At 53.1% G+C, this 26,626-nt stretch overlaps 1 protein-coding gene across 4 annotated transcripts; it reads left to right on the forward strand.

The window, feature by feature from the left end:
* The first annotated feature begins 384 nt into the window (after window positions 1-384).
* On the forward strand, window positions 385-24,365 carry LOC137356039 (prospero homeobox protein 1-like). Of its 4 annotated transcripts, XM_068021770.1 has the most exons (6): window positions 396-487; window positions 6,654-6,704; window positions 11,509-12,723; window positions 14,314-14,415; window positions 21,612-21,806; window positions 23,099-24,365. In XM_068021770.1, exons 3-6 carry the CDS (start codon window positions 11,662-11,664, stop codon window positions 23,267-23,269), a joined length of 1,530 nt encoding a protein of 509 aa, XP_067877871.1. In that variant the 5' UTR covers window positions 396-487; window positions 6,654-6,704; window positions 11,509-11,661; the 3' UTR covers window positions 23,270-24,365. The 4 variants fall into 4 exon arrangements, with proteins under 4 accessions (XP_067877870.1, XP_067877873.1, XP_067877871.1 ...); XM_068021769.1 differs by lacking the exon at window positions 6,654-6,704 and having other exon boundaries at window positions 385-487; XM_068021772.1 differs by lacking the exon at window positions 6,654-6,704 and having other exon boundaries at window positions 385-487; window positions 23,102-24,365.
* The last annotated feature ends 2,261 nt before the right edge of the window (window positions 24,366-26,626 follow it).

Consider the following 26,626-nt stretch of genomic DNA (forward strand, 5'->3'; position numbering starts at 1 on the left):
GGGGGGGGGGGCGGTGGTGGGTGGTCACACCCAAGCTATTAATCCAGTCTTTTCTCTGTACTGTGCCCACCATCCTGAGTTGCGTGTGCAGGGGGTTAAAGTGGGCGAGGAGGTTGCTCATCCCCCACACCCCCCAGGATGAGTGAGGGGTGGGGGGGGGGGGGAGAAGTCATTAAACCCCACCTCCCCCCCCCCCACAATGGGGGCAGCACTCCACCAATCAGCACGCCCACTCTTGGGGCAGCCAACCAATCAGAACTGGAGGTCCTCGGCCAGGATGGCTGCGATTGGTGGGGTGGAGAGGGACTGACACGCCTCCCTCCCCCACGTGGGTGGGGAGAGGAGGGGGCGTGTCCTCGTTGTGACGTCACAAAGGGAGAGCACGTGGTGCCCGCCGCCGCTGTCAATCATCTCTTAAAGGGACAGGCTGCGGCGGCGGGCAGCGGCACAAAGGCAGCGGTCAAGGTGAAGAGGAAACAAGGAACAGGTTCAATAACTTAACAGTGTTTCAATGGGGTGGTTTCACCACAGTTCAGTTCAGACGGATGGTCCTGGGGGAGCCAGCCACCTATTTATTAATTCCAAACCTGCAGCCTGACAAATCTGAGCACAGTGGTCAGTCCCAGCCCGGTCCGGCCCCGAGGCGGTGGTCAGTCCCAGCCCGGTCCGGTCCGACCCCGAGGCGGTGGTCAGTCCCAGCCCGGTCCGGTCCGACCCCGAGGCGGTGGTCAGTCCCAGCCCGGTCCGGCCCCGAGGCGGTGGTCAGTCCCAGCCCGGTCCGGTCCGGCCCCGAGGCGGTGGTCAGTCCCAGCCCGGTCCGGTCCGACCCCGAGGCGGTGGTCAGTCCCAGCCCGGTCCGGTCCGACCCCGAGGCGGTGGTCAGTCCCAGCCCGGTCCGGCCCCGAGGCGGTGGTCAGTCCCAGCCCGGTCCGGTCCGGCCCCGAGGCGGTGGTCAGTCCCAGCCCGGTCCGGCCCCGAGGCGGTGGTCAGTCCCAGCCCGGTCCGGTCCGACCCCGAGGCGGTGGTCAGTCCCAGCCCGGTCCGGCCCCGAGGCGGTGGTCAGTCCCAGCCCGGTCCGGTCCGGCCCCGAGGCGGTGGTCAGTCCCAGCCCGGTCCGGCCCCGAGGCGGTGGTCAGTCCCAGCCCGGTCCGGCCCCGAGGCGGTGGTCAGTCCCAGCCCGGTCCGGTCCGACCCCGAGGCGGTGGTCAGTCCCAGCCCGGTCCGGTCCGACCCCGAGGCGGTGGTCAGTCCCAGCCCGGTCCGGTCCGACCCCGAGGCGGTGGTCAGTCCCAGCCCGGTCCGGTCCGGCCCCGAGGCGGTGGTCAGTCCCAGCCCGGTCCGGTCCGGCCCCGAGCCGGTGGTCAGTCCCAGCCCAGCGCGGTCCGGTCCGGCCCCGAGGCGGTGGTCAGTCCCAGCCCGGTCCGGCCCCGAGGCGGTGGTCAGTCCCAGCCCGGTCCGGTCCGGCCCCGAGGCGGTGGTCAGTCCCAGCCCGGTCCGGCCCCGAGGCGGTGGTCAGTCCCAGCCCGGTCCGGCCCCGAGGCGGTGGTCAGTCCCAGCCCGGTCCGGCCCCGAGGCAGTGGTCAGTCACAGCCCGGTCTGGCACTGAGGCACTGGTCAGTCTCAGCCCGGAAAGGCACTGAGGTAGTGGTCAATTGCAGCCTGGACTGGCACTGAGGCAGTGGTCAGTTTCAGCCCAGTATGGCACTGAGGCAGTGGTCAGTAACAGTCTGGCCCAGCACTGAGGCATTGGTCAGTTACATCCCGGTCTGGCACTGAGGTAGTGGTCAGTTACAGCCTGGTCCGGCACTGAGGCAGTGGTCACTTTTAGCCCCGTCGGGCACTGAGACAGTGGTCATTTACTTCCCAGCCCTGAGGCAGTGGTCAGTTACAGCCTGGTCCGACACTGAGGCAGTGGTCACTTTTAGCCCCGTCGGGCACTGAGACAGTGGTCATTTACTTCCCGGCCCTGAGGCAGTGGTCAGTTACAGCTCGGTCTGGCACTGAGGTAGTGGTCAGTTTCAGCCGGTATTGAAGCAGTGGTCAGTTTCAGTCCGGCACTGAGGCAGTGGTCAGTTTCATCTGGCACTGAGGCAGTGGTCAGTTTCAGTCTGGCCCGACACTGAGGCAGTGGTCAGTTTCAGTCCGACACTGAGGCAGTGGTCACTTTCAGCCCCGTCGGGCACTGAGACAGTGGTTATTTACTTCCCAGCCCTGAGGCAGTGGTCAGTTACAGCTCGGTCTGGCACTGAGGCAGTGGTCAGTTTCATCTGGCACTGAGGCAGTGGTCAGTTTCAGTCTGGCCCGACACTGAGGCAGTGCACAGTTTCAGTCTGGCCCGGCACTGAGGCAGTGGTCAGTTTTCAGCCCAGCCCGACACTGAGGCAGTGGTCAGTTTTCAGCCCAGCCCGACACTGAGGCAGTGGTCAGTTTTCAGCCCAGCCTGACACTGAGGCAGTGGTCAGTTTTCAGCCCAGCCCGGGGCACTGAGACAGTGGTCAGTTTCATCTGGCACTGAGGCAGTGGTCAGTTTCAGTCTGGCCCGAAACTGAGGCAGTGCACAGTTTCAGTCCGACACTGAGGCAGTGGTCAGTTTTCAGCCCAGCCCGGCACTGAGGCAGTGGTCAGTTTCAGTCCGACACTGAGGCAGTGGTCAGTTTTCAGCCCAGCCCGGCACTGAGGCAGTGGTCAGTTTTCATTCCGACACTGAGGCAGTGGTCAGTTTTCATTCCGACACTGAGGCAGTGGTCAGTTTTCATTCCGACACTGAGGCAGTGGGCAGTGGTCAGTTTCAGTCCGACACTGAGGCAGTGGTCAGTTTTCAGTCCGACACTGAGGCAGCGGGCAGTTACAGCCCGGCCTGACACTGAGGCAGTGGTCAGTTCTCAGTCCGACACTGAGGCAGTGGTCAGTTCTCAGTCCGACACTGAGGCAGTGGTCAGTTTCAGTCCGACACTGAGGCAGTGGGCAGTTTTCAGTCCGACACTGAGGCAGTGGTCAGTTTCAGTCCGACACTGAGGCAGTGGGCAGTTACAGCCCAGCCCGACACTGAGGCAGTGGTCAGTTTTCATTCCGACACTGAGGCAGTGGTCAGTTTTCAGTCCGACACTGAGGCAGTGGGCAGTTACAGCCCGGCCCGACACTGAGGCAGTGGTCAGTTTTCATTCCGACACTGAGGCAGTGGTCAGTTTTCAGTCCGACACTGAGGCAGTGGGCAGTTACAGCCCGGCCTGACACTGAGGCAGTGGTCAGTTTCAGTCCGACACTGAGGCAGTGGTCAGTTTTCAGTCCGACACTGAGGCAGTGGGCAGTTACAGCCCGGCCCGACACTGAGGCAGTGGTCAGTTTTCATTCCGACACTGAGGCAGTGGTCAGTTTTCATTCCGACACTGAGGCAGTGGTCAGTTAACATTCCGACACTGAGGCAGTGGGCAGTTACAGCCCGGCCCGACACTGAGGCAGTGGGCAGTTTTCAGTCCGACACTGAGGCAGTGGGCAGTTACAGCCCGGCCTGACACTGAGGCAGTGGTCAGTTTTCAGTCCGACACTGAGGCAGTGGGCAGTTTTCAGTCCGACACTGAGGCAGTGGTCAGTTTTCATTCCGACACTGAGGCAGTGGTCAGTTTTCATTCCGACACTGAGGCAGTGGGCTGTTTTCAGTCCGACACTGAGGCAGTGGTCAGTTTTCATTCCGACACTGAGGCAGTGGGCAGTTACAGCCCGGCCCGACACTGAGGCAGTGGGCAGTTTTCAGTCCGACACTGAGGCAGTGGGCAGTTACAGCCCGGCCTGACACTGAGGCAGTGGGCAGTTACAGCCCGGCCTGACACTGAGGCAGTGGTCAGTTTCAGTCCGACACTGAGGCAGTGGTCAGTTTCAGCCCAGCCCGACACTGAGGCAGTGGTCACTTTCATCCCGGCTCGGAACTGAGGCAGTGGGCAGTTTTCAGCCCAGCCCGACACTGAGGCAGTGGTCAGTTTTCAGTCCGACACTGAGGCAGTGGTCAGTTTTCAGTCCGACACTGAGGCAGTGGTCAGTTTTCAGCCCGACACTGAGGCAGTGGGCAGTTTCAGCCCAGCCCGACACTGAGGCAGTGGTCACTTTCATCCCGGCTCGGAACTGAGGCATTAAACATAGAAAATAGGAGCAGGAGTAGGCCATTCGGCCCTTCGAGCCCGCACCGCCATTCAATACGATCAAGGCTGATCGTCCAAACTCAGTACCCTGTTCCCGCTTTCTCCCTGTCTCCCTTGATTCCTTTAGCCTTAAGAACTATATCTAACTCTTTCTTGAATATAGTTAATGATTTGGCCTCAACTGCTTTCTGTGGTAGCGAATTCCACATGTTCACCACTCTCTGGGTGAAGAAATCTCTCCTCATCTCAGTCCTAAATGGTTTACCCCTAATCCTTAGACTGTGACCCCTGGTCCTGGATTCCCTGCCATCGGGATCTTCCTTCCTGCATCTAGTCTGTCCAGTCCCAGGAATCAGTCTGGTGAACTTTCGCTGCACTCCGTCCATAGCAAGAATACTCCAGATGTGGCCTCACCAAGGCCTTGTATAATTGCAGCAAGACATCCTTGCTCCTGTACTTGAATCCTCTCGCTATGAAGGTCAACATTCCATTTGTTTTCTTAATTGCCTGCTGCACAGCCATACTTAATTTCAGCGACTGGTGCACAAGGGCACCCAGGTCTCGCTGCACCTCCCCCTTTCCTAATCTATCACCCTTCAGATAATAATCTGCCTTTCTGTTTTTGCCACCAAAGTGGATAACCTCACATTTATCCACATTATATTGCATCTACCATGTATTTGCCCACTCACTCAACCTGTCCAAATCACACTGGAGCTTCTCTGCATCCTCCTCACAGCTCACCCTCCCACCCAGCTTTGTGTCATCTGCAAACTTGGATATATTACATTTAATTCCCTCATCTAAATCATTAATATATATTGTGAATAGCTGGGGTCCTAGCACTGATCCCTGCGGTACCCTACTAGTCACTGCCTGCCACTCGGAAAAAGACCCGTTTATTCCTACTTTTTCTTTCCTGTCTGCCAACCAGTTCTCTATCCATTTCAGTACCTTATGCTCAAAACCATGTGCTTTAATTTTGCACGCTAATCTCTTATGTGGGACCTTATCGAAAGCTTTCTGAAAGTCCAAACACGCCACCATCCACTGGTTCTCCCTTATCCATTCTACTCATACAACATCAAAAAATACCAGTAGATTTGTCAAGCATGATTTCTCTTTTGTAAATCCATGCACTGGTCAGTTTCAGTCCGCTCAGCACTGACGCAGAGTTTTAGCCCGGCCTGGCCCTGAGGCAGTGGTCAGTTTCAGCCCAGCCTAGTACTGAGGCAGTGGTCAGTTTCAGCCCGGCCCGGAGGCAGTGGTCAGTTTCAGCCCAGCCTAGTACTGAGGCAGTGGTCAGTTTCAGCCCGGCCCGGAGGCAGTGGTCAGTTTCAGCCCGGCCCGGCACTGAGGCAGTGGTCAGTTTCAACCCAGCACTGAGCTAGTGGTCAGTTTCAGACGGGACTGGCACTGAGGCAGTGGTCAGTTTCAGCCCGGCCCGGCACTGAGGCAGTGGTCAGTTTCAGCCCGGCCTGGCACTGAGGCAGTGGTCAGTTTCAGCCCGGCCCGGCACTGAGGCAGTGGTCAGTTTCAACCCAGCACTGAGATAGTGGTCAGTTTCAGCCCGGCCCGGCACTGAGGCAGTGGTCAGTTTCAACCCAGCACTGAGATAGTGGTCAGTTTCAGCCGGGACTGGTACTGAGGCAGTGATCAGTTTCAGCCCGGCCCGGCACTGAGGCAGTGGTCAGTTTCAACCCAGCACTGAGATAGTGGTCAGTTTCAGCCCGGCCCGGCACTGAGGCAGTGGTCAGTTTCAACCCAGCACTGAGATAGTGGTCAGTTTCAGCCCGGCCCGGCACTGAGGCAGTGGTCAGTTTCAACCCAGCACTGAGATAGTGGTCAGTTACAGTCTAGCTTTGTACTGACACAGTGGTCAGTTTCAGCCCGGCCCGGCACTGAGGCAGTGGTCAGTTTCAACCCAGCACTGAGATAGTGGTCAGTTTCAGCCGGGACTGGTACTGAGGCAGTGGTCAGTTTCAGTTCAGCACAGCACTGAGAAAGTGGTCAGTTACAGTCTAGCTTTGTACTGACACAGTGGTCAGCTTCAGCCCAGCCTAGTACAGAGGCAGTGGTCAGTTTCAGCCTGGCCCTGAGGCAGTGGTCAGTTTCAGCCCAGCACTGAGAAAGTGGTCAGTTTCAGTTCGGCCCGTCACTGAGGCAGTGGTCAGTTACAGTCCATCTCGGCACTGTCACAGTGCTCAATTTCAGCCCGGCAGTGAGGAAGTGGTCAGTTTCTGACTGGCAGTGTGTTAATTACAGCAACAGAGCACCATGAGATTTGTATATAAAACTGATTGATAAATTCATTTAAAATGTGTGTGTGTAGACTCTTAAATTGCCAGTGTTTGTTACAAGGGTTAACATGAATGTTTGGAATGTTCCCAGAGGAGATCTAATTTTAGCAACGCTCCAAATAAAGAGCGTGACCATCTGAATCAGCTAAACTGGCAGACTTGTTCATTCTTCAAACACCATTGTCCATGTACTAGTCCATGTTAATATTGTCACATGCAGGTCTGACTGTGTATCACAGGATGACAAGCTGCCTGTGCTCCGCAACCTAAGGTAAAACAGTTTGTGTCTCAGACTGTAATTTAATCCCTGGAGTTTGTGTCTCAGACTGTAATTTAATCCCTGGAGTTTGAGCCACAGACTGTAATTTAATCCCTGGAGCTTGTGTCTCAGACTGTAATTAAATCCCGGAGTTTGTGTCTCAGACTGTAATTTAATCCCAGAGTTTGAGCCTCAGACTGTAATTTAATCCCAGAGTTTGAGCCTCATATTGTAATTTAATCCCAGAGTTTGAGCCTCATATTGTAATTTAATCCCGGAGTTTGAGCCTCAGATTGTAATTTAATCCCGGAGTTTGAGCCTCAGATTGTAATTTAATCCCGGAGTTTGAGCCTCAGATTGTAATTTAATCCCGGAGTTGGAGCCTCAGATTGTAATTCAATCCCGGAGTTTGAGCCTCAGATCGTAATTTAATCCCGGAGTTGGAGCCTCAGATTGTAATTTAACCCTGGAATTTGTGTCTCAGATTGTAATTTAATCCAGGGGTTTGTGTCTCAGATTGTAATTTAATCCCAGGGTTTGAGTCTCAGATTGTAAATTAATCCCGGGGTTTGTTTCTCTGATTGAAATTTAATCCCAAGGTTTCTGTCTCAGACAGTAATTTAATCCCGGGGTTTGTGTCTCAGATTGCAACTTAATGCCGGGGTTTGTTTCTCATTGTAATTTAATCCCGGGGTTTGTGTCTCAGATTGTAATTTAATCCCGGGGTTTGTGTCTCAGATTGTAATTTAATCCCGGGGTTTGTTTCACGGATTGTAATTTAATCCCGGGGTTTGTGTCTCAGATTGTAATTTAATCCCGGGGTTTGTGTCTCAGATTGTAATTTAATCCCGGGGTTTGTGTCTCAGATTGTAATTTAATCCCGGGGTTTGTTTCACGGATTGTAATTTAATCCCGGGGTTTGTGTCTCAGATTGTAATTTAATCCCGGGGTTTCTGTCTCAGATTGTAATTTAATCCTGGGGTTTGTTTCTCAGATTGTAATTTAATCCCGGGGTTTGTTTCTCGGATTGTAATTTAATCCCGGGGTTTGTTTCTCAGATTGTAATTCAATCCTGGGGTTTGTGTCTCAGATTGTAATTTAATCCTGGGGTTTGTGTCTCAGATTGTAATTTAATCACGGAATTTGTGTCTCAGATTGTAATTTAATCCCGGGGTTTGTGTCTCAGATTGTAATTTAATCCCGGGGTTTGTGTCTCAGATTGTAATTTAATCCCGGGGTTTGTGTCTCGGATTGTAATTTAATCCCGGGGTTTGTTTCTCGGATTGTAATTTAATCCCGGGGTTTGTGTCTCGGATTGTAATTTAATCCCGGGGTTTGTTTCTCAGATTGTAATTCAATCCCGGGGTTTGTGGCTCAGATTGTAATTTAATCCCGGGGTTTGTGTCTCAGATTGTAATTCAATCCTGGGGTTTGTGTCTCAGATTGTAATTTAATCCTGGGGTTTGTGTCTCAGATTGTAATTTAATCACGGAATTTGTGTCTCAGATTGTAATTTAATCCCGGGGTTTGTTTCTCAGATTGTAATTTAATGCCGGGGTTTGTGTCTCAGATTGTAATTTAATCCCGGGGTTTGTGTCTCGGATTGTAATTTAATCCCGGGGTTTGTTTCTCGGATTGTAATTTAATCCCGGGGTTTGTGTCTCTGATTGTAATTTAATCCCGGGGTTTGTTTCTCAGATTGTAATTCAATCCCGGGGTTTGTGGCTCAGATTGTAATTCAATCCCGGGGTTTGTCTCTCAGATTGTAATTCACTCCCGGGGTTTGTCTCTCAGATTGTAATTCAATGCCGGGGTTTGTCTCTCAGATTGTAATTCAATCCCGGGGTTTGTGTCTCAGATTGTAATTCAATCCCGGGGTTTGTGTCTCAGATTGTAATTTAATCCCGGGGTTTGTGTCTCGGATTGTAATTTAATCCCGGGGTTTGTTTCTCTGATTGTAATTTAATCCCGGGGTTTGTGTCTCGGATTGTAATTTAATCCCGGGGTTTGTGTCTCGGATTGTAATTTAATCCCGGGGTTTGTTTCTCAGATTGTAATTCAATTCCGGGGTTTGTGGCTCAGATTGTAATTCAATGCCGGGGTTTGTCTCTCAGATTGTAATTCAATGCCGGGGTTTGTCTCTCAGATTGTAATTCAATGCCGGGGTTTGTCTCTCAGATTGTAATTCAATCCCGGGGTTTGTGTCTCAGATTGTAATTTAATCCCGGAATTTGTGTCTCAGATTGTAATTTAATCCCAGAGTTGGAGCCTCAGATTGTAATTTAACTGTGGAATTTGTGTCTCAGAGTGTAATTTAATCCCGGGGATTGTGTCTCAGATTGCAATTTAATGCCGGGGTTTGTTTCTCAGATTGTAATTTAATGCCGGGGTTTGTGTCTCAGATTGTAATTTAATCCCGGGGTTTGTGTCTCAGATTGTAATTTAATCCCGGGGTTTGATTCTCAGATTGTAATTAAATGCCGGGGTTTGTGTCTCAGATTGTAATTTAATCCCGGGGTTTGTGTCTCAGATTGTAATTTAATCCCGGGGTTTGTGTCTCGGATTGTAATTTAATCCCGGGGTTTGTGTCTCAGATTGTAATTTAATCCCGGGGTTTGTTTCTCGGATTGTAATTTAATCCCGGGGTTTGTGTCTCGGATTGTAATTTAATCCCGGGGTTTGTTTCTCGGATTGTAATTCAATCCCGGGGTTTGTGTCTCAGATTGTAATTCAATCCCGGGGTTTGTGTCTCAGATTGTAATTTAATCCCGGGGTTTGTGTCTCAGATTGTAATTTAATCCCGGGGTTTGTGTCTCAGATTGCAATTTAATGCCGGGGTTTGTTTCCCATTGTAATGTAATCCCGGGGTTTGTGTCTCGGATTGTAATTTAATCCCGGGGTTTGTGTCTCGGATTGTAATTTAATCCCGGGGTTTGTTTCTCGGATTGTAATTTAATCCCGGGGTTTGAGTCTCGGATTGTAATTTAATCCCGGGGTTTGTTTCTCGGATTGTAATTTAATCCCGGGGTTTGTTTCTCTGATTGTAATTCAATCCCGGGGTTCCCGGAGTTTGTTTCTCAGATTGTAATTTAATCCCGGGGTTTGTTTCTCTGATTGTAATTCAATCCCGGGGTTCCCGGAGTTTGTTTCTCAGATTGTAATTTAATCCCGGGGTTTGTGTCTCAGATTGTAATTCAATGCCGGGGTTTGTCTCTCAGATTGTAATTCCATCCCGGGGTTTGTCTCTCAGATTGTAATTCAATCCCGGGGTTTGTGTCTCGGATTGTAATTTAATCCCGGGGTTTGTTTCTCGGATTGTAATTTAATCCCGGGGTTTGTGTCTCGGATTGTAATTCAATCCCGGGGTTTGTGTCTCGGATTGTAATTCAATCCCGGGGTTTGTTTCTCAGATTGTAATTCAATGCCGGGGTTTGTTTCTCAGATTGTAATTCAATGCCGGGGTTTGTGTCTCAGATTGTAATTCAATCCCGGGGTTTGTGTCTCGGATTGTAATTCAATCCCGGGGTTTGTGTCTCGGATTGTAATTCAATCTCGGGGTTTGTGTCTCGGATTGTAATTCAATCCCGGGGTTTGTGTCTCGGATTGTAATTTAATCCCGGGGTTTGTTTCTCGGATTGTAATTTAATCCCGGTGTTTGTTTCTCGGATTGTAATTTAATCCCGGGGTTTGTGTCTGAGATTGTAATTTAATCCCGGGGTTTGTGTCTGAGATTGTAATTTAATCCCGGGGTTTGTGTCTGAGATTGTAATTTAATCCCGGGGTTTGTGTCTGAGATTGTAATTTAATCCCGGGGTTTGTGTCTGAGATTGTAATTTAATCCCGGGGTTTGTGTCTGAGATTGTAATTTAATCCCGGTGTTTGTTTCTCGGATTGTAATTTAATCCCGGGGTTTGTGTCTGAGATTGTAATTTAATCCCGGGGTTTGTGTCTGAGATTGTAATTTAATCCCGGGGTTTGTGTCTGAGATTGTAATTTAATCCCGGGGTTTGTGTCTGAGATTGTAATTTAATCCCGGGGTTTGTGTCTGAGATTGTAATTTAATCCCGGGTTTTTGTCTGAGATTGTAATTTAATCCCGGGGTTTGTGTCTGAGATTGTAATTTAATCCCGGGGTTTGTGTCTGAGATTGTAATTTAATCCCGGGGTTTGTGTCTGAGATTGTAATTTAATCCCGGGGTTTGTGTCTGAGATTGTAATTTAATCCCGGGGTTTGTGTCTGAGATTGTAATTTAATCCCGGGGTTTGTGTCTGAGATTGTAATTTAATCCCGGGGTTTGTGTCTGAGATTGTAATTTAATCCCGGGGTTTGTGTCTGAGATTGTAATTTAATCCCGGGGTTTGTGTCTGAGATTGTAATTTAATCCCGGGGTTTGTTTCTCAGATTGTAATTTAATCCCGGGGTTTGTGTCTGAGATTGTAATTTAATCCCGGGGTTTGTGTCTCAGATTGTAATTTAATCCCGGGGTTTGTGTCTCAGATTGTAATTTAATCCCGGGGTTTGTGTCTGAGATTGTAATTTAATCCCGGGGTTTGTGTCTCAGATTGTAATTTAATCCCGGGGTTTGTGTCTCAGATTGGTAATTTAATCCCGGGGTTTGTGTCTCAGATTGTAATTTAATCCCGGGGTTTGTGTCTCAGATTGTAATTTAATCCCGGGGTTTGTGTCTCAGATTGTAATTTAATCCCGGGGTTTGTGTCTCAGATTGTAATTTAATCCCGGGGTTTGTTTCTCAGATTGTAATTTAATCCCGGGGTTTGTGTCGCAGATTGTAATTTAATCCTTCTGTCCTTTGCAGCTCCTGTGGATTGATGTCCCACCCTGACCTCTGACCGCTACGGCGCAGCTCACCCCTGGCTGGCGGAGGGGGGAACCAGCGGAACCCACTGTTTGCAGCCCGACCACTCCCTGCAGACCCCCTCCCTGCTCCCCCCTCTTGAGCCGCTGGGCAATGGAAGATTCCGGGGTGGGGCCGGCCGCCCTGTGCGAGTTGTTGCTGCGGAGCCGGGGGAAATGTTACCGGGACGGACCCAGTGCCTCCCCGGTAGCCAGCTTGCTGAGGAAGGCGGAGACCGGCGCCGGGGAGCGGCAGCTGCCGGGAGAGGCCCGCGGTACCTTGTGGAGTTTGAGCCCGGCGGATAAGGGAGGCGGCGGCGAGAGGAGAAGCAGGTGGACAGACCGCGAGATGCCGTCCCGCGGCGGCGGCCATCTTGAGGCGGTCAGATTTGACGAGGAGCCGCTGCGGGTCAAGAGGTTCCGAGAGGAGAGCGCGGCGGGAGGAGTCCTCCGACCTGTCAGTGCCAGCCCGGGCCGGGCCAGGAGGGAGGGGGAGCGGCGGCGGCTGAAGCGGCAGCTGGAAGCCATGAGGCGGCAGATCCAGCAGCTGCAGGGCCGGATCAGCCGAGCCAGGGGGCCTGTGGGCCTGGGTGTGGGCCGGGGGGCCGGGCCACAGGCTCAAGGGGGCAGGCAGCTGGCACAGGCCCTGAAGGAGGAGCTGGGCAGGGCGGTGGTCCGGGTGGTGGACACAGTGGTCAAGATGCTGGCCCCCGGGCTCTACGTCCAGGCTGCTCAGGACCTGCCAGCCCTGCGGGTGACCCACCCCCCAGGCACCCAGTCTCTGCCGTGCCCAGGGCCAGCCTTCCTTGGCAGGAACGGGCATTGGGCGCCCGCCCCGGGGTCCCAAGTGGAGGCTCTGCTGCCTGTCGCCCGGAGCTGCTGCCCCGAAGAGTCCCTGGCCGGATCGGCCAGAGCAGGAACCCCCAGGTGTGCCCCTGCCCCTGGGTGCAGCTACCAGCGGTCCGCCCTTCCACCCTCAGTGGTCTACGCCTTGCCGGCCATGCTCGCCTGCAGGGAGCACCCACCTCCCGAGGTTTTTAGCGATTTCCTCGGGTTCAGGGTGAGAACCTCTTCCCCCAGGGATGCCCACAGCTCAGCCAAGGGGTTGCCGGTCACAAAGTCTGAAAGTCTCGACCTCCCAGATGGGGCTGATGTACAGGTGTACGGAGCTGACGCAGTATCCTTCCGTGGATTAGAATACAGGGGGAACCTAATCAGGGGGTCAGAGTGTTTACATATAGAATAACAGATACCCGGGAATGAGTTACAGACTGGAATCTAATCGAGGGGTTCGGGTGGTTTATATATAGAATAACAGATACCCGGGAGTGAGTTGCAGACTGTAATCTAATCGAGGGGTTCTGGGTGTTTATATATAGAATAACAGATACCCGGGAGTGAGTTACAGACTGGAATCTAATTGAGGGGTTCGGGTGGTTTATATATGGAATAACAGATACCCGGGAGTGAGTTACAGACTGGAATCTAATTGAGGGGTTCGGGGGGGTTTATATATAGAATACCAGATACCCGGGAGTGAGTTACAGACTGGAATCTAATCGAGGGGTTCGGGTGGTTTATATATAGAATACGAGATACCTGGGAGTGAGTTACAGGCTGGAATCTAATCGAGGGGTTCGAGTTGTTTATATATAGAATAACAGAAATCGGAGAGTGAGGACTCACTTAGGCATTCTCCAAAACATAGAAAATAGGCCCTTTGAGCCTGCTCACCATTCTAAAAAAATCATGGCTGATCGTCTAATTCAGTACCCTGTTCCCGCTTTCTCCCCATATCCCTTGATCCCTTTGGCATTAAGAAATTTATCTGTCTCCTTCTTGAATATATTTAATGGCCTCCACTGCCTTCTGCGGTAGAGAATTCCACAGATTCACCACCCTCTGAGTGAAGACATTTCTCCTCATCTCGGTTCTAAATGGCATACCCCGTATCTTGGGACTGTGACCCCAGGTTCTGGACTCCCCAGCCATTGGGAACATCCTCTCTGCATCTAGCCTGTCCAGTCCTGTTAGAATTTTATAGGTTTCTATGAGATCCCCTCTCATTCTTCTAAACACTAGTGAATATAGGCCTAGTCAACTCAATCTCTCATCATGCGTCAATCCTGCCATCCCATGAATCAGCCGAGTAAATCTTTGCACTTCCTCCATGGCAGGAACATCCTTCCTCAGATAAGGAGACCAAAACTGCACACAATACTCCAGATGTGGTCTCACCAAGGCCCTGTATAACTGCAGTAAGACATCCTTTCTCCTGTACTCAAATCCTCTTGCAATGAAGGCCGACATACCATTCGCCATCCTAACTGCTTGCTTTCAGCGACTGGCGTACAAGGACACCCTGGTCTCGTTGTAGCTCCCCCTTTCCCAATCTATCACCATTCAGATAATAATCTGCCTTTCTGTTTTTACAACCAAACCTCACATTAATCCACGTTAAACTGCATCTGCCATGCATTTGCCCACTCACTCACCTAACTTGTCCAAACAGGGATTGGAATTGGGGTACATGCAGTATAGGGATCAGAACCTGTATACGCTCAATGTAGTGCTCTAAACTAGGGTACGTGCTCAAAATAGGGCTCAGAACCGGTTGCGGGATTGGCAGGCCGATGGGTCTACAGGCTTGCTGGAGTGGGGGGGGGGGGGGGGGGTGAGGGTGGGCAGGGCTGGTACCCCCCACAGCCCCTCCGAGTTTGTTTGTGTATCATTTATTTCTTCGTACCTTTCTTTAATGGATGCTCAGGAAGGGCTGTCTCCCGGGCACCTGAAGAAAGCCAAACTGATCTTCTTCTACAGCAGGTACCCCAGCTCCAACACGCTCAAAACCTACTTTCCTGACGTTAAGGTGAGGGGGTAGAGGGCAGGGTTAGGCAGTACATGGGTGGGTTCTTACACTGTTGGCCACTAACTGCAGGAGTTCCTTAGAGCAGTGTCTTCGGCCCAACCATTTTCCAGTGTCAAGTAACATTCGCGCCACACAAGTGCCAGGCAATGACCATCTCCAACAAGAGTGAATCTAACCATCTTCCCTTGACATTCAACAGCATTACCATCACTGAATCCCCCACTGTCAACATTCTGGGGGTTACCATTGACCAGAAACTGGACCAGCCACGTAAATACCGTGGCTCCAAGAGCAGGTCAGAGTTTAGGAATTCTGCAGCGAGTAACTCACCTCCTGACTCCCCAAAGCCTGTCCACCATCTACAAGGCACAAGTCAGGAGTGTGATGGAATACTCTCCACTTGCCTGGATGGGTGCAGCTCCAACAACACTCAAGAAGCTCGACACCATCCAGGACAAAGCAGCCCGCTTGATTGGCACCCCATCTACAAACATTCACTCCCTCCACCACTGACGCACAGTGGCAGCAGTGTGTACCATCTACAAGATGCACTGCAGCAACTCGCCAAGGCTCCTTCGACAGCACCTTCCAAACCCGTGACCTCTACCAACTAGAAGGACAAGTGCAGCAGACGCATGGGAACACCACCACCTTCAAGTTCCCCTCCAAGTCACACACCATCCTGACTTGGAACTATATCACTGTTACTTCACTGTTGCTGGGTCAAAATCCTGGAACTCCCTCCCTAACAGCACTGTGGGTGTACCTACCCCACACGGACTGCAGCGGTTGAAGAAGGCAGCTCACCACCACCTTCTCAAGGGCAATTAGGGATGGGCAATAAATGCTGGGCGCATTGGTAATGCCCACATCCTGCCAATGAATAAATTTTTTAAAAGGTGAGGATTTACTGTAACCAATAGTACAGAGGGTGCTTTACTCTGTATTTAACCTGTTTTTTTTCTCTTCTGATATCTAACCTCATTTTTTTTTCTTTTTACTCCGTAACTAACCTGTTTTTTTTAAATTTCTTGTTTTGCGAGGGCCTTTATTCCCCAGGCCCCCTTTATATGCATTGTATAAAACTTCATTAAAAACAGATAAATAAACCAAAAACTCAAATTAAAATTCTCGGCGTCGACAATCCACTCCAGTCCCTGCGGAGCCCACCGGTCGCGGAAGGCCTCAAGCGTACCGGCGGACACCGCATGCTCCTTCTCCAGGGACACCCGGGCGTGAACGTAACCGCGGAAGAGGGGCAGGCAATCGGGGAGGACGGACCCCCTGACGGCCCGCAGCCTGGACCTGTGAATTGCCACCTTGGCCAGGCCCAGGAGCAGACCGACGAGGAGATCCTCCTTCCGGCCCAAGCCCCTCCGCACCGGGTGCCCAAAGATCAGGAGCGTGGGGCTGAAGTGCAGCCAGAACTTGAGGAGCAGCCCCTTCAAATACGCAAACGGACTGCAAACTCGCACACTCCATATATACATGGAACACTGTCTCGTCCAGGCTGCAGAAAGTACAGGCGGTCTGGGAGTCCGTGAACCTACTTAAAAGTCTGTTGCACGGGACTGCCCTGTGCAACACCCTCCACCCCAGGTCCCCGATGAAAAGGGGGAGGACTCCTGCATACAGAGACCTCCATCGGGGTTTCCCCCTCGCCGCCAGATGGCAACGCGGACCGCCAGGGCGTGTCCGGCCAGCTGACGAGGCCGAGGAAGTGGAGAGTGTGCAGGAGCAGCCCGTACAGGAAACCCCTCCGCGCCGATTGGAATGGCACGGAGGGCATTTCCGAGAGGCGGCTCGGGTTGTGCAGGACTGGCTCCCGAGGAGGGTTTTGGGGCCTGAGTCCGATGAGCAGTTCCGGCCGAGCGGGAGTCAGCTCTGCCGGGAACACTCTGCACTCCCGAGCCCCCTCGCCACCCGGGAGCTTTGGCTACTCCTCCGCCCACCAGTCTGACCCGGGAGTCAGCCGCCCGGACTTGAGGCGACCATGTTCCAGACTCTGAATAGATCCCAGTAAAAGACAGGCAACTCCCTCAGAGTGGCACGGCTAACGGACTCCACCGGGAGCTGCATGTTGTCTTGATGGCAGTGACACTGGCGGAAAAAATACGTTGCCAGCGCACACCATCTGGGAGGACGCTCGACGTACGGGTATCTCTGCAGGGCCCGAACACGGAGAGTCGCAGCCTGGGTGCGGACACACACCAGCGACTGGCCGCCCTCCTCGATCGGGAGACTTAGGATCGCGGCAGAGACCTAGTGTTTCTATTTATTTTTATTTAGAGATAAAGCACTGAAACAGGCCCTTTGGCCCACCAAGTCTGTGCCGACCATCAACCACCCATCTGTACTAATCCTACACTAATCCCATATTCCTACCAGATCCCCACCTGTCCCTATATTCCCCTACCACCTACCTATACTAGGGGCAATTTTATATAATGGCCAATTTACCTATCAACCTGCAAGTCTTTGGCTGTGGGAGGAAACCAGAGCACCCGGCGAAAACCCACACAGACACAGGGAGAACTTGCAAACTCCACACAGGCAGTACCCAGAATCGAACCTGGGTCGCTGGAGCTGTGAGGCTGCGGTGCTAACCACTGCGCCACTGTGCTGCCTCTTGCCCCAGAAGAAATCAACGAGTTTCTTCTGGATCTTGGTGGTAAATGTAGGCGGCAGGGCCAAAGTGACCAACCGGTACCACAGCATTGAGGCCACCAGTTGGTTTATGACCAGCGCTCGGCCCCTGTAGGAAAGCACCCTGAGCAGGCTCGCGCAGAGCCAATCCCGTCAACCTCCTGCGAAGCAGGCACAGGAACGGCTCCACGCAGATGGTATACAATTGGCCGGACATGGGGCATCCCTGACGCACTCCTCTTCCATAGCGAAGGGGCGCCGTCAAGGACCCGTTAACTTTGACTAGACACTCTGCGGCGGCATATAAAAGTCGGACCCGGGCCACAAAATGCGGCCCGAGTCCGAAAGCGCGCAGAGTCCCGAAAAGGTATTCGTGATCCACTCTGTCGAACGCCTTCTCCTGATTGAGGGAGAGAAAGGCGACCGACTGACCAGTCCTCTGGGAAAGATGGATCAGGGCCCGGACCAGGTGGATGTTGTCCTGGATGGACCGGCCCGGGACCGTGTAGGACTGGTCGGGGTGGATCATGTGGGCCAGCACGGAGCCCAGGCGGGTAGACATAGCCCGGGCAAAGATCTTAAAATCCGTGCTGAGGAGGGAAACCGGGCGCCAGTTTTTAAGTAGTCAGAGATCGCGCCTCTTCGGCAGCAGGACGATGACCGCCCTGCGCCACGAGAGGGGCATCTCCCCAGTCGTCAGGCTTTCCCCCAGGACCCGTGTGTAATCGTCCCCCAGGACGTCCCAAATGCCCTGAGGAACTCCACGGTCAACCCATCCAACCCTGGGGGTTTGCCCCTCGAGAGCTGGTGGAGGGCGCCAGTCAGCTCCGCCAACGTGAGCGGAGCCTCCAATCCTTCGGTGCCCTCCGGGCTGACCTTCGGCAGGTCCTCCCAAAAAACTGCACGCGTCCTCGCTGGACGGATCCGGAGAGAACAACGTACTGTAATAAGTCCGGACCAGGAGGCCCATTCCCTCCGGATCCGTGATGGAGGATCCGTCATCAGCCAGCAGCTCAACGAGCTGCTTACGGACCCCCCGCCATATTTCCAGCGAGTAGAAGAAGGGCGAGGCGTGGTCCAAATCTTCCAGGATCTGGATCCACGACCTCACGTACGCACCTCGGGACCCTATGAGCTGCAGGTCCCTCAGCGCACCCTTCTTCTCTTTGTATGCCTGCCACAGGGCGGGACTCCAAGTCGAGCACCTCCCTCTCTAGGTGCCCAATCTCGCTTCTTGCCTCTTGATCGACCCCATCGCGTACTCCTGACAGAAGACACATGTGAGTCTTGCCCACATCCCACCATAGCCTCAAGGAGGGGAAGTCCCCCCTGCTACCTTCTCCAGTCAGCCCAGAATCGATGGAGCGAGTCCTAGAATCGCTCGTCCTCCAGCAGCCGGTTGTTAAAGTGCCAGTACACGGACCCCGCCCGCGTGCGGTGCGGAGTGAACTCCGCCCACACCAGGCGGTGGTCCGAGCACGGCACCAGCTGCATGGAGGCCGACGAGACAATGGGAGACGTACGCCTGCGAAAAGTAGAGGCGGTCGATTTACGACCCTCCTCCTCCAGACCTCCACGTGAAGGCGCTGGAGTCGGGATGGAGATTCCGCCTGACATCCACCAAGTTGAGGAAGTTGATCAGTCCCCTCAACTTCTCCACCGACGCCTGGCCACGCTGGGGACCAGAGCGATCCCTCACCTCGAGGGTGCAGTTAAAATCCTCCCCCGACGATGATGCACTCGCCGCTATCGATGGAGCTCAAGAGAGCGGACACTTCTTCAAAGAAGCGCGCTTGCAACGCGCCGGGCCTGGGTGTGTACACGTTCACAAAGTGGAGCGGCACACTACCCAGGCGAACGGCAAGGTGGAGCAAGCGGCCCAGCACTAGCTCCTTGACCCCTAAGATCTCCGGCTGAAAAGTCGGGGCCAACAGAAATAGGGGTGAGGTGACTCGTGTAGACCCCACCCTGCCACTCCAGGAGCCAGGTGGCTTCGTCTCCCGGAACGGTGTGGGTTTCCTGCAGAAAGCTCACCGCGTATCTCCCTTCCCTGAGGACTCAGATTGTGAAATCTGCGGTGAGACCCTCTGCTGCCATTGATGTTGAGGCTGGCTTTGGTTATCTTCATGTCAAAGGTACTTAAAAACTGTCACCAACACCTCACTGTGAGGAGGGAGTGGAAATGCACCTGGCCCTCCACTCCCCCAGCAACCCATTGAGGAACACATTAAAACGGCGCCTCTCAACCAGTTTCACGCCCGCATCCTTGCCCGCTTTCTTGAGGGTGGCACGGATGGACCGGATGATGAGCGCTAGATTTGGCCAAGGGCCAGCTGAACTTTATTGCGGTAAACCCTGCAAGCCGCGAGGAAATCCCGGAGTTCCGCCGTGGGGATGAGAGGAGACTCGGTGGGAGGCACGAGGGACTCCACCACCTCACTGGCGATGGAATCAAGATCATCCTCTGTGCCCCACATCGAGTCCATGTTGGCTCTGCCTGATTGTATTATGATTTTCTAAATGTCCTGGTACTACTTCCTTATTAATGGATTCTAGCATTTTCCCAATGACAGATGTTAGACTAACTGGCCTATAGTTTCCTGCTTTCAGTCTCCCTCCTTTCTTGAATAGAGATGTTCTATTTGCAGTTTTCCAATCTGCTGGGACTTTTCCAGAATCTAGGGAATTTTGGAAGATTAAAACCAATCCATCCACTATCTCTGCAGCCACTTCTTTAAAGACCCTAGGATGCAGGCCATCAGGTCCAGCGGACTTGTCAGCCTTTGGACCCAGTAGTTTTCCTAGTACATTTTCTTTAGTGATAGTGATTGTTTTATGTGTCTTCTGTGAAGACGGATACAAAATACTTGATCAAAGTCTCTGCCATTTCCTTGTTTCGCATTATTAATTCCCCAGTTTCATCCTCGAAGTGACAACATTTATTTTAGCTACTCCCTTCCTTTTTATATAACTGTACAAGTTGTACCTACCCGAGGAGTGTTTGATGGGACTGTATAGAGGGAGCTTTACTCTGCATCTAACCCTTTTTTTCTTTCTTCTGTGTAGAGAGAGCTTTACTCTGTATCTAACCCCGTGCTGTACCTGTCCTGGGAGTGTTTGATGGGGACAGTGTAGAGGGAGCTTTACTCTGTATCTAACCCTGTGCTGCACCGCCCTGGGAGTGTTTGATGGCCCGGATTTACATACAAACTTATGAGTTAGGAGCAGGAGTAGGCCACAGCCCCTCGAGCCTGCTCTGCCATTCAACAAGATTATGGCTGATCAGATTGTCCCCTTGACTGCACATTTCCACCTCCCCCCAATAACCTTTCACCCCCCTTGCCTATCAAGAATCTATCTACCTCTGCCTTAAAAATATTCAAAGACTCTGCTTCCACCGCCTTTTGAGGAAGAGAGTTCCAAAGATTCACGACCCTCAGAGAAAATAAATTCTCCTCATCTCTGTCTTAAATGGGCGACCCCTTATTTTTAAACAGTGACCCCTAGTTCTAGATTCTCCCACAAGAGGAAACATCCTTTCCACATCTGGGGTCTGTCAAGACCCCTCAGGATCTGATATCTTCCGATCAAGTCACCTCTTACTCTTCTAAACTCCAGCAGATACAAGCCTAGTCTGTCCGACCTTTCCTCGTAAGGTATTAGTCTAGTAAACCTTCTCTGAACTGCTTCCAATGCATTTGCATCCTTCCTTAAATAAGGAGACCAATACTGTACACAGTACTCCAAATGTGGTCTCCCTGTACATTTATTTATTTAGAGATACAGCACTGAAACAGGCCCTTCGGCCCACCGAGTCTGCCGACCATCAACCACCCATTTATACTGATTCTACATTAATCCCATATTCTTACCACATCCCCTCAATTCCCCTACCACCTACCTACACTAGGGGCAATTTACAATGGCCAATTTACCTATCAACCTGCAAGTCTTTTGGCTGTGGGAGGAGACCGGAGCACCCGGAGGAAACCCACGCAGACACAGGGAGAACTTGCAAACTCCGCATAGGCAGTACCCAGAATCGAACCCGGGTTGCTGGAGCTGTGAGGCTGCAGTGCTAACCACTGCGCCACTGTGCCGCCCTACTTTTTATGCCTACTCTCTGTTTCATGTTAGCTAACCAATCCTTTATCCATCCCAATATGTTACCCCTACACCATGAGATTTTATTTTCCACAATAACCTTTGATGTGGCACCTTATCAAAGGCCTTCTGGAAATCTAAGTACAGTACATCCACTGGTTCCCCTTTATCCACAGCACATGTTACTTCTTCAAAGAACTCCAATAAATTGGTTAAACATGATTTCCCTTTCACAAAACCATGTTGACTCTGCCTGATTACCTTGAATTTTTCTAAGTGTCCTTGGAGCCCAGCAGGAGTCCAGTTGGGATCTCAGTCCCTGCCCCATGTGGGTTGGAGTTTCCCCGAGCATTGCTGGGCTCTGTCCCTAGGGAACGTTGGGAACAGAACGCACATTGCGACAGGCTGCTGTGAACTCTTGTCTCCTCCTTTCTTTCCTTCCCCAGTTTAACCGCTGCATCACCTCTCAGCTGATCAAATGGTTCAGCAACTTCCGGGAGTTCTTCTACATCCAAGTGGAGAAGTTTGCCCGCCAGGCGCAGAATGAGGGGGCGAGCAGCTCGGAGCAGCTCATCGTGAACCGGGACTCTGACCTGTTCCGCACCTTAAACCAACATTTCAACAAGTCCAGCGAGTTTGAGGTACGAGGCAGGGCCTTAATTGGAGCTCTCCCAGGACATTCGTTTCAGTGGGACGGCTGGTTGCCTAGTAACCAGGCTTCAGGGCCTCCAGATTTGGTAGGCCCGAGCCCTCGGCCTGGCCCAGTCAAGCCCTTGGTAGCTCGAGGCCTTGCAAGGCTTTGTTTCCTTTGAGAATAGGAAGCCAGAAGTCCTGCCTTGCTTCACTGCAGGGGCCTCCGATCGCAGTGGGACCCCAGGCTTGAGGTATGCGGAACTGCCTCTTGGGGTGTCACCTGGTTCAGGTGAGGCGAGAATGGCCCGTTCATTCCCAAACCGTCCTGGCCCCTGCTCCTGACTCTTGCCATCTTCCATGCCATTTCCAATGAAGGGCCCAAGAGCCTCCCACTGGACAGGGAAGCTCAGGCCGGAGACTCAGTCCAGCTTCTAGTGGCAGGACAGGGAATTACACATCCAGAGGCCCTGGCGGAGACTGTCTACTCTTCTGGGGAGCAGCAAAGGTAGGGATTGGGGAACAAATCAAGACTGCTTTTGATTGCCTCTTTCCAACCCGGGCCTACTGAGGCCAATTGTAGCAACCCACCGTTCCCCGTCCCAACTAGCGCTGGAACAGTCTCGTGGTAACAGTGAATGGGAGTTGGGGGAAGGAGGTTACGGTTCCTGAAACGGGGCTGAAGTTAAAGGTAAAATAATTGGCGACCAATCTGAAGCACAGCAAGATCCCACAGAAAGCCAAATGTGACAAAAGCCGAGTTACTCTGTTTTTTTTTCTGGTGGTTTTGGTTGCAGGAGGAACGAAGGCTCAGGACGCTGGGAGACTCCTGGGCGGGGTGGTGGGGGGTTCTCCCTGGTGTCCTGGGGCCGATATTTATCCCTCAACCCACATCCTATGATCCAGCACTAGAAACAGATGATCTGGGTCATTATCACATTGCTGTCTGTGGGATCTTGCTGTGCACAAACAGCGACGACGGCACTTTAAGGAAGTGCTTAGTTGGCTGGAAAGTGCTTCAGGGCATCTGGTGGTCATGGAAGACACTACAGCAATGCAAGTTGTTGTTGGTACAGCACTCCCTCAGTGGGAAACGTCAGCCTGGAACCCACCCGCGTCAGAGCAGGAAATCCCCAGGTTCCATCCCCGGCTGGACTGCGATGCCCCCCGCAGTCGAATAGGAGGATCACGCCTCTCGCGCGCAGGGCAGCCCACCAGCAGGAGCCAGAGGCTGGGGGAGGGGGGGGGGGGGTCTCTCTCAGGGAGAAGCAGTTCCTTCATCTTGTTAATCGATCTGTGTCAGCAGGTACCTGACAAGTTCCTGCAGGTGTCCCACGCCACCCTGCACGAGTTCTTCGACGCCATCGTGAAGGGGAGGGACACTGATCCGTCCTGGAAGAAGCCCATCTACAAGGTGATCAGCAAACTGGACAGTGACATTCCCGATCTCTTCAAGTCTCCCGGCGGCCTGTAGGAGACCCGGGGGAGAGGGAGGGAGGGGGGGGGGGGGGGGTCAGGGTGGGCTGAGCTGGTCTCCCCACATGGGGCATCTTCAATGAATGCCGATTGCCCCTGCTGAGTAACCCTTCACCCCAAGCACTGCTGCCACAGTCAGTCCCTGCCTAGGAGATACCTGCCATCCCCTTCGACCCCACCTGTCTGACTAGTGATGCCATCCAACCTGGGCACGGCCCTCCCTCCCCACCCCCTCCTTATTTATTGGATGCCCTGCAGGCTGGAACTGGCAGTGGCCCTCGGCAGCCAATTTAAACCCATCCGCATTTTATTTTTTTTGTCCAGACCTAACCAATGGCAGCCCAGCTCACCCCTCTGGGCCCAACCAATCGCACCCTGCACAGGGGCACCTCGAAGATCGGGACCTAAGCCAGCCAGGCGCAGGTGACAAGGGTTATGGTGACGGAAGGCTCGGGGGTGAAATACTCTTGAGCCCCGCAGGAAGAGCCCAGGACCCGTGCCAGTGTGTGCTGAGGTGGCCGATCTCACCTGCTGCGGTCCTGAGCACCGCCCCCCACAGTGAGCCAATCCCGTTGTGCAGAATCGGAAGGCTGACGTTCCCATGTGTTGGATCAGCGGTTCCGTGACTGGCAGGGCTTGGGAAAACTCATTGAGGGGGGATAGAAAACAGTTGAATATGTTTGACAAGTCCACAAGAAACTGCGGAATATGGACCGCGCAGGACTGAGGTCCCAGGGCAATGTCGCTGACTGCAGACACACCGAGAGAGGATCAGCTCCTTCCCTGTGCCAGCGGGTGAGACAGTGGTGCCCAGTGAGGTCCAACAGGACGGCCAACATTCACCAAACATTCAAGACCAGTTCCACCTGTTTATAACCCCCCCCCCCCCCCCCACCCCCATCTCCCTCTCCGCTGCGAGGGTCCATGCCTCTTTCTGCAGCCCTGCTGATCGTTTTGTTAAGGTTTCCACAGAGAGCTGCTACTGAAATGCAGGAGTTTGTCGCAGGCCAAACAGCTTCTCTGGAGGTTTGTGGTTGGAGTTTGTTTGATTCTAATGTGACCCCCTTGCAATAAAAAAACACTGCAGTCCCTCAGACAGAACCTGCTCTCGTTTATCTGTCGTAAGACCTGAATCAGAATAGAAAAGCTTCTGGATGTTTGAAAGGTCTTCGTGTGTTTGCATGGTATTTTGCAGAGGTCGGTGGGATACATACAGGGAAGGTGGGGGGGGGGGGGGGGGAGTTACATGGATTACGATGGATATGGGAGGGAGTTACATGGAGTGCGATGGATATGGAAGGAGTTACATGGCGAGTGATGGATATGGAGGGAGTTACATGGCGAGTGATGGATATGGAGGGAGTTACATGGAGTGCGATGGATACGGGAGGGAGTTACATGGCGTGCGATTGATATGGGAGGGAGTTACATGGCGTGCGATGGATATGGGAGGGAGTTACATGGCGTGCGATGGATATGGGAGGGAGTTACATGGAACGTGATGGATGTAGGTGAGGGGAGGCGGGGGGGGGGGGGGGGGGGGGTGGAGGTGGTGTGTGTGAGGTGCCCAGCGTGAAAGAGCTCTGGAGCACCCGGCAACATTCCCTGGTCTTTTTCCAGTCTAAATGCTTTATCCACCCCACTTCCTTATTTTTGAACAGGGTTGGGGGATGGGCTACTTGGCCTCTGGTCTCACGGGGCAGGGGGAAGGAAGAGGCTGACGCTGGGCCCTCGCTTCCCCAGATCCAATGCCTCGAGTCTGACTCAGCTCAGGAAAGGGATCGTGCTGCAGTCTGTCCTTTTGCCCATTCCTCTTCAAACAATGGAGTCTGGCAGCTCAGACCATCTGTGTTATCCCTCAACCAACATCACTAAAACCCAATGATCTAATTATCTTTCCGAATGCCCGTACTGTGTGTGGCTTAATGAAGGAAAGCTTCCCCCTTCCGCATTAACAGGGGGTTAAATGCCCTGTGCCAGGACTGAGTTAACTCAACCGGGAAGACTCCTGTCCTCTGCCGAGTCAGATGATCTCAGGACAGAGATGGTGACATCCTGGCCTCAATGTCCCCAGGGCAAGGCGAAGAGAAAATCAAACTAAACAGGGGGGGGGGGAGGGAACAGACTTTGCCATGACACCTTCACAGTCGGATATCCCGCCAGCGTGCACATTAAGAATGGCATCAGCTGAAGCCACAGGCTGGTGCAGGGCAGGTCAGTGCCGGGCTGGCCGGTCAGCACAGGAGGGGCCAGTGCGGGGTGAGGGGTCAGCACCTTCCCGAGAGGAGAGGATGTGTTAAGGCAAAGATATACGCACCAAGAAACCCCGAAACCTTTTATCCTTTTATTGTCGCTTTCTGCTTCCAGTGGAAGTCCGCACGGAGATTTGTTGAGCACTGCTGGCTGATCCCCGTCTCCCATGGTCCTCCCGCCAGATCACTGCCTCGAGGGTCGTGGTACTGCAGGCATTCCCAATCCCAACCCCCCCCCCCCCCCCCCCCCACCCGATAGCCTCCCAATCTGAAATATAAACAGAAAGTGCTGGAAATACTGAGCAGGTCTGGCAGCATCTGCGGAGTGAGAAGCCGAGTTAACGTTTCAGCGGAGTGACCATCATTCTGATGAAACTCTGTTTCTCTCCCCACAGATGCTGCCAGGCCCGCTGAGTGTTTGCAGCACTTTCTGTTTTTATTTCAGATTTTCAGCATCCGCATTTTGCTTTTATTTTACAAATTGACTCCTGACAAGGCAGAGGGACATCGGAGAGCGAATTGCAGAGAGAGATTGCGTAGAGCGACTGCGGAGAGAGATTGGGGAGAGTGACTGCGGATCGTGATTGCGGAGAGAGACTGCGGCAGAGATTGGGGAGAGAGATTAGGGAGAGCGACTGCGGAGAGAGATTGGGGAGAGCGACTGCAGAGAGAGATTGCGGAGAGAGATTGGGGAGAGCGACTGCGGAGAGAGATTGGGGAGAGCGACTGCGGAGAGAGATTGGGGAGAGTGACTGCGGATAGAGATTGGGGAGAGTGACTGCGGAGAGAGATTGGGGAGAGAGATTGGGGAGAGAGACTGCGGAGAGAGATTGGGGAGAGCGACTGCAGAGAGATTGGGGAGAGCGACTGCGGAGAGAGATTGGGGAGAGTGCCTGCGGAGAGAGATTGGGGAGAGTGCCTGCGGATAGAGATTGGGGAGAGTGACTGCGGATAGAGATTGGGGAGAGTGACTGCGGAGAGAGATTGGGGAGAGAGACTGCAGAGAGAGATTGGGGAGAGCGACTGCGGAGAGCGATTGGGGAGAGCGACTGCGGAGAGATTGGGGAGGAGCAGACAGGAGAGGGAGAGGCTGTGGCAAGCCA

This window comes from Heterodontus francisci, chromosome 44 (genome assembly GCF_036365525.1).
Source record: "Heterodontus francisci isolate sHetFra1 chromosome 44, sHetFra1.hap1, whole genome shotgun sequence".
NCBI lineage: Eukaryota > Metazoa > Chordata > Chondrichthyes > Heterodontiformes > Heterodontidae > Heterodontus > Heterodontus francisci.